Raw genomic sequence first — 8,085 nt, forward strand, 5'->3', positions numbered from 1 at the left:
GTGTTAATATGGTTTTTGACATGAATAACGCCTTGATTTCATGGAATCAAGGGAAGTGTTGTCTTCATGTCTAAGATGTCTTAATCGTAAAAAGATCGCTGTCTTGATTCAAACACCCACGTGATCTTATTTTATTGAACATTTGACAAAATAAAAATCATACTGGAACATTCAAATCTGTGTTCGTGCTGCCATGGTGAGCCAGAGAGTAGTTTTGGACCACACGTTAGTTGGGCTATTTCTATGTTACAGATATTCAAATGATCACAGAACTACTGAGATAAAAGTTTAAATTTAGGATATAAACACTGATGTCTACGATAGTGATCAAAATAGAGCAAACCACCGCCACTAGTTGGTGACAAGTGACTGTTAAAAAATGTATTCATCTTTGAATCATTCATTCAAAAGATTCGTTCAAAAACACTGATTCATCCAGTAATGAAACAGGTATTTATTAATGAGTCATTGAATTCATTCAAAATCATTTTTTTAATAATTCATTCAAACATTTTTTTAGCAATTAATATTTTGTCAGAACCTCTAGTGAATTACATGTTATATTCTTTAGTTGTATATTCAGAATCGTGGGAGAATCGTGATCTCTATTTGAAACCAAAAAATCGTGATTCTCATTTTATCCAGAATCGTGCAGCTCTACTGGAGCGATTGCTATCTCTGTAAATCAAGAAAATGAGATTGAACTATATAACAATGATTAGTTTTCTGTTGATGAATGTATCCAAACAGTTGCTCACCTGTCTAATAAAACACATAATATATTAAAACGACAAAATAAAACCGGAAACCGAGGGTAACATGGGTATAACGTCACTGATTAAAATTGCTTATTTCTCTGGATTTAAACATTCTTGGAAACTTTTGGGATAATGTAAGTACACAAGTCAACACAATATATAACTGTTCTAGTGGTTTTTGGATATTTAATCCAAAAATCTTACATATTGTGCATTTAATACAGTATTTTTGTGAAAACTGTGATACATTTTTTTCAGGACTCTTTGATGAACAAAAAGATTAAAAGAACCACATTTATTTGAAATAACAATCTTTTGTAACAATATAAAAGTCTGTTACTTTTGATCAATTTAATGAGTCCTGCTGTATAAGTAATGATTTTTAAAAACTAAAGTTCACAAACTTTTGCGAATACAGTTCTTCTCAGTTTGTTCTTCTTAAAGGTGCTAAAGAGGATCTTTCCGTCGACTGAGAAACCAAAGACTGTTAGTGAGTTTTTTAAATGAGCGCATGCATAAGAACAGCCCCCCTCTCGAGGGAATGCCTCCCAAAACTTGTGCACGAGAATTGGAACATGAGTGTTTGTTTACCACCAGCATTCGCTGTGTCCTGTTAGTGGATTCATTATGTCGGACTCACCGCAGGTAACTCATAATCTGCAGCTGTTATTCCTGTCTCCTGACAAAAACATTGCATGCGGCGCCTGTAGAGTTTGGAAAGTTACTGGAGCGTGCAGCCGCGCACGTCTAGCACAAGGAACGTCATGGCAGTGATTGACAAGCCAGAGACCCAATCCGCGCACGTCTCTCACAAGGAACGTCACGGCAGTGATTGACAAGCCAGAGGGCCAATCGTTTACACGATGATCGCGTAAACGATTGGCTGATGTTTTTAAGGCCCTACCTCATGCACAGATGATGTATTTTAATATTATTCCTTTCAGTGCACCTAATAAATCGTCTTTTATCAGTTAGTAAAGACAGTTTCAAGTAATATTGCAAAAATGTATAAAACAAAACATCCTCTTTAGCACCTTTAAGTGCTTGTTTTAGCTGCCCAGACGGACTGAGAAAAATAGGCTCATACTGTACATAATTCACTTGCTAGCTTTTTTGAAAGGCTGATGGACCGATAACTTTTATACATATAACATCCATCCTGTCTTTTTTAATGAGAAGTGCCACACACATCAGAGTAAGGTTGTTTGCATAGCTAACCAGTCGTCCATGTTTATGTGGTCGAGTCTGGATTTTTTTTAATCCAGCTATGGCCTGTTTTCTGATTCTGATTTCCAAGTGGTGTTTATGATCAATGCATTTTGTGGATTATAGAAAGCCTCTTCAAACTATCCAATAATATATTGGTCCTGGATTTGATAGGACTATAGAGATATCTTAATGATTGAATTTGGCTACATCTATCACCAGTAGTAATATCTCCTCTTCTCTCTTCTCTGTTTGTGACAGCACTCGGCACGCTAGCCAAATTACACAGATGTTCCTCGTGGCAAGGCTTCAAAACTGGGCTCCAAACAAATAGGATGATCACTAAAATGAATCACTGTTAATGCCTTGAGATGCCACTTACTTCTTAATAGATTATTTAATAATCTGTAATCTGATGAAATTCTGTCCTTTTAGGTCAATAAAATAAACACATGGGAGATTAATATGATTATTATGTAATCTTGGTTTTGAGATATGGTTTGCATATATATATATATATATATATATATATATATATAGTCAAATCATCTTCAATAAATAATGTAGTTCAGATAACATAATATTTTGAGTTTCTGTTGATTAAACCAATCGCCTTCATTGTATTAACTCAAATTTTTAATATCAATGAACTCAAAATTTTAAGGCAACCAGGTAACTTACTTTTTTAAGTTGAACCAACAATTCTTTTTTACAGTGAGATCATATATATCTCGATCGCTAAAATCAAGTATTTACATTCTAGTATAGTGCAGAATGATACTAAATAGTCTTCCATATGTTTATTCTATCTTCAGTTTTTACTAAAGAAATTAAATTGTATGGGTCCGAATAGTCATTGGCATTTGCTATTAAAAAATCCATATCAGTCAACCATGCTTGGCTTGTACTGGCAAATGAATCCATGCAGAATGAATTGTGGGACTCCTGGGCTTCTCTAATCAGGCTGCAGCAATGCATGACAGCGAGCATTGGGTCAGGATGTTCTCGGGTCAGTCCAGGGTAAAGTACCCACGGCTCCAGCCCTCAATAAACCTGCTGGCAACTGCAAGTGAACATCACAGTCCTGTTCTCCCAGGCCAAAAGCGAGTTGCAGTTTCCATCCAGGGGTCCTCTCCCGACTCTACTGCTGAAATGCCAGCTCAATTGTTGTGGATTTAACGCTAGAACGGGATTCAAAGGGCTGTGTCTATACAGGGGCTCACAAGACCCTGTGCACTGAAAGAGCTCTTTGTTGATGGGTACCCATGAAGGGGGTACAAGCAGAGATGAGTTATAATGAGATGGTTTAACCCATTTTGAGCCTGAGTTGACTCAGAGAAACAGCTATGGGCTTTTCCAGTGTTTGGATCTCTTCTGGTAATCTGAGAGAGCAGTATGAGTGATCTTTGATCGTGATGAATGTGTGTCCATCTGTCCACAGGGGTCCACGCGGATGCCTGGAGGTGATCTGCCGCCCCCTGTCACAGGATACCTGACTGCAGCACAGAAACCAGAGGCTGTTGTACATGCCATGAAAGTAAGTTTATGATACAGATGTTACAAAATCAAGTCTTGTTTGAATTCTGGAACTAACATAAGTTCAATATATTATGCTAAGTCATATTATGCTGAAATATTACTGTTAAATTTGTGGCCTAGCAGTTAGTGCTCATGCATTCATTTCCCAGTTGAATTCCCACATCATCCCAGTTGCCATCTCTCAATAAAAAGTGTCATAAATCATTAAAAAGGTAAAGGTCAAGCCTGATTTCACTGGAATTAGATTGAGTTTCATGGTAGAAATGCTTGATTGGTTTTTCGTTTGATTCTCCAGGCATAGGTTTTAGGACGCATCAATGATTTTATGAGATGAACTATTAATTATTATACTAATACTGTGACCTAGAGGAATTTCTATGAACTGTTCTTCTGTGTTATTTGAAAGAAAACAAACATTGGTAAAAGGGAAGCAGAGAGATTATTCCAGTTAGTTTTTTTTTAAGTTTCATTTTTTAATATAATATTTATATTTTATTTTAATTCAGCTTTATTTCGATTAACAAAAAAAAAAAAAAATAGTTTTAGTTAAAGTCCCCCTGTAGTGAAAATCAAGTTTTTAATGTTGCTTATATGTGTATATGGGGTTTTTAATATATACTTTGTCAAACCATGTGCAAATTCATTAGTCAACACCATTGCAGAGTATTTTCTCTTTAAAACTGCAGTGAAAAAACGCAGTTTGAAATCGCCGGTGTTTGTGATGTCACAAACTACCTTGTAACCAATCACGTCAATATGCGGGTGGGCTTTAGCATATCATTAACTATGACCACTCTGAATCAGGGGAGTCTCAAGAGAAGTCAGGTTTTCCTGGTATATTTTTCTATTGATATGAAAAATCGGGTACATGTAGCAATATAGCGGGTGAGTTATGTATATGATGTATATTACGATGTTATGATGAACTATATGTCTTTCTCCCCTGATGCATTTCTAAGAATACTGATTGTTAGAAGGCAGCTGTTTGACTCTGGGATGATGAACGGGAACATGGTAACATGTAACATTAGCAACACATTATTAGCTGTTTGATAACGTAGTCAAGCAAAAGGTTAATCATATGAATTAAGGTTATGTGTCTGACATTGTAAAGAGCGAAACCATTGTGCAGCGTTTACTACAGTAGACCGAGTGGATCTCTGAACTGTTGTGAGTGAGTGGAGGAGGGGACAATTTGCATATTCATGGTTCCACGTATACTAAATGAGGCAAGGGTGTATTTTAAGGTATGAAGAATTTTTTTCACAGGAAAAAACATTTAGATATGTCATTTTGGTGATCAAAGATGAGTTTTAAAGGTGCCCTCGAATGAAAAATTGAATTTATCTTGGCATTGTTAAATAACAAGAGTTCAGTACATGGAAATGACATACAGTGAGTCTCAAACTCCATTGTTTCCTCCTTCTTATATAAATCTCATTTGTTTAAAAGACCTCCAAAGAACAGGCGAATCTCAACATAACACTGACTGTTACGTAACAGTCGGGGTGTACGCCCCCAATATTTGCATATGCCAGCCCATGTTCCCAACATTATAAAAGGCATTAAACAAGGGCAGCCAGTATTAACGTCTGGATGTGCACAACCAAATCATCAGACTAGGTAAGCAAGCAAGAACCATAGCGAAAAATGGCAGATGGAGCAATAATAACTGACATGATCCATGATAACATGATATTTTTAGTGATATTTGTAACTGTCTTTCTAAATGTTTCGTTAGCATGTTGCTAATGTACTGTTAAATGTGGTTAAAGTTACCATCGGTTATTACTGTATTCACGGAGACAAGAGAGCCGTCGCTATTTTCATTTTTAAACACTTGCAGTCTGTATAATGCATAAACACAACTTCATTCTTTATAAATCTCTCCAACAGAGTAGCATTAGCCGTTAGCCACGGAGCACTATCAAACTCATTCAAAATCAGAAGTAAACAATATAACAGTATACAATACTCACATAATCCGACGCATGCATGACGAACACTTTGTAAAGATCCATTTTGAGGGTTAAATTAGCTGTGTAAACTTTGTTAAGGCACTGTTCAAGGCAAGCGCGAGCTCTGTGGGCGTGGACCACGGGATTTAAAGGGGCCGCAGCATAAAATCGGCGCGTTTATAATGATGCCCCAAAATAGGCAGTTAAAAAAATTTATAAAAAAAAATCTATGGGGTATTTTGATCTGAAACTTCACAGACACATTCAGGGGACACCTTAGAGTTATATTACATCTTTTAAAAACATAATCTAGGCACCTATAAGTGTTAAAATTATTAACTACGGGCAGACTTTAATAAAAACACTGGGTAGGCCGTTGTCACAGTATGTTGTCATGTGGTTGCTAAAGTGTTCTAGGTCATTGCCAGGTGGTTGCTAAGGTGAGCTGGGGAGTTACTATGTGGTTTCATACTGTTGCAAATGAAAATAGCCCACCCTCAAGTCTCTGATAGTCTGACTCCCCCTTTCATTATAAGTCTATAAATTTTTTCACCTGTTTTATGGCCCAAAAAAAAAGTTATTTCACTTTTGATTTGAGGTATCATTCATTTTGTAGTGCCGGAACCCAAAATACTTAGGGTTAGGGGTTCAAGTCAGTTAAGTATAGTAATAGTGAAGCTTGCTTTAGCAAACACCGCTAATAATTTAACCCTCTGTTGATTTGCTTTGTAGGTATTAGAAGTCCATGAGAACCTAGACAGGAAGATCCCAGAGGACTATGAGGAGGATCTCAGTGAGAAAGAGAAAGCCATTGTCAGAGAGATGTGTAATGTGAGTCTACCTAGTAACTTCTCATCTGCCTCCCCCTACCCTGAACCTCAGCTTAGATTCCTCTAGTGCGTTAATAAAACCCTGTTCCACAGAAAGAGGCTGTAAGTTTGTGCTCCCTCTCCCATGTGTTTGTTTTGCTGTCACTTTGTATAATTACGCCTGCTTTGATTGAGGACACTGTTTCAATGTTTCACAACAGAGACCCACTTTCAGACCACTTTAATGAGAGGCCTTGGCAAAAGTCCTCAGACTGTTTACCGCACAGTTGTCTGTGCAATTAAAATAACTTGGTCGCTAAAACAATGCAGGTTTATCAGCTCCCTGAAGGGCCCCTGGAATCTGGGACCTGTGCTTTGTTCCTGCACCAGCCTGTCAAAAGCAAAATCTCAGATAGCACAAGGGCTTCTTTCTTTTCTGATCATAATTAGTCCCCAGTCTCACCCAACCCCCTTTTAGAAGCTCTCTCTATGAGTCATTGTGAAATTGGGGGATTCTTCATATATATATATATATATATATATATATATATATATATATATATATATATTAGTTAGCTAATGTGTTCTGTTAGGAAGATCTCAGTCACATCATAATTACACACAATATCAAACATCCGCACATTATAAATATGACAAGATGTTTTTTCCAGGACATACTGTACAGTAACACAGGAGAAATATATTGAAGACATTTTTTCATTTTACAACATTTCATTACCAAACTGTGTGTTTGCTTTGTGTGATCAGGTGGTGTGGCGAAAGCTCGGTGATGCAGCAGGAGCCAAACCCTCCATCCGCCAACATCTCTCTGGGAACCAGTTCAAAGGCCCTTTGTAGCTCCCATGTCAATGACCGGCAGGGCCTCGAACAAACAAACAAATCTGTGAATATGACGAGAGGAGCAGACAGAACTGGGCAACTTCAGGAAACGACACAAAGAACTTCGCTTCTACTGCCAGCTTCTCTCATGGCATTCAGTTGAGACATTTCAAACCTGTTACCTATGACACTAGGTGGTAGTTTAATATATAATGGACTCACAATTAGCACAAGCTAAATCACAGCTCTATTTATGTGTATACCTCCAAGTATTCATATAAGGCAGCTTAATGGATTTATTTCTCATTCCTGATACAGAATGAAACAGATAAATGCCCCATGCAGATGCTCCTATAAAATTGAACCTTTCCACTCCTAAATGCTTTTTTTTTTTGTAGACCACTGCCATTCAAAAGTCTCTTATGCTCACCAAGACTGTGTTTATTTGATCAAAAATACAGTACAAACAGTAATGTTGTGAAATATTAATACAGTTTAAATACAGTTTTCAATCTTAATATTTTTAAAATCCTGTGATGCAAAGCTGAATTTTCAGCATCATTACTCCAGTCTTCAGTGTCACATGATCCTTTAGAAATCATTCTAATATGCTGATTTGCTACTCATGAAATATTTATTATCAACAATGTTGAAAACACTTGTGTTGCTTAATATTTTTGTGGAAAACAGTAATACATTTTTCAGGATTCTTTCCAAAGGACATCATTTATTTGAAATAGAAATCTTTTGTGACATATATGTTTTTACTGTCACTTTTGATCAATTTAATGCATCCTTGCTGAATAAAAATATTAGTTTATTTTCAAAATTTCTTTATTGACCCCAAACTTTTGAATGGATTTATATATTTTTGATTTAAGCCACTCACATCACATCAGAATATGAATATTATCATTACAAATAAACTTAAACCAAGAATCATGTTACTTCTAAAGTTACCAGCCACTGACAAAA

The 8,085-nt window shown here is 36.5% G+C and overlaps 1 protein-coding gene across 2 annotated transcripts in view; it reads left to right on the forward strand.

Moving 5' to 3' along the window:
- Positions 1 to 7,610, forward strand: part of ccdc85ca (coiled-coil domain containing 85C, a) — a 53,242-nt gene extending 45,632 nt beyond the window's left edge. The window contains exons 4-6 of one of the 2 annotated variants that reach the window (XM_048190791.1): positions 3,406 to 3,501; positions 6,194 to 6,292; positions 7,039 to 7,610. In XM_048190791.1, the coding sequence (XP_048046748.1) occupies positions 3,406 to 3,501; positions 6,194 to 6,292; positions 7,039 to 7,128 (285 nt within the window). In that variant the 3' untranslated portion in view covers positions 7,129 to 7,610. The remainder of the gene's footprint in view (positions 1 to 3,405; positions 3,502 to 6,193; positions 6,293 to 7,038) is intronic. The other variant, XM_048190792.1, reaches the window with a different exon arrangement.
- Positions 7,611 to 8,085: the final 475 nt, after the last annotated feature.

The sequence above is a fragment of the Megalobrama amblycephala genome, linkage group LG5 (genome assembly GCF_018812025.1).
Source record: "Megalobrama amblycephala isolate DHTTF-2021 linkage group LG5, ASM1881202v1, whole genome shotgun sequence".
Classification (NCBI taxonomy): domain Eukaryota; kingdom Metazoa; phylum Chordata; class Actinopteri; order Cypriniformes; family Xenocyprididae; genus Megalobrama; species Megalobrama amblycephala.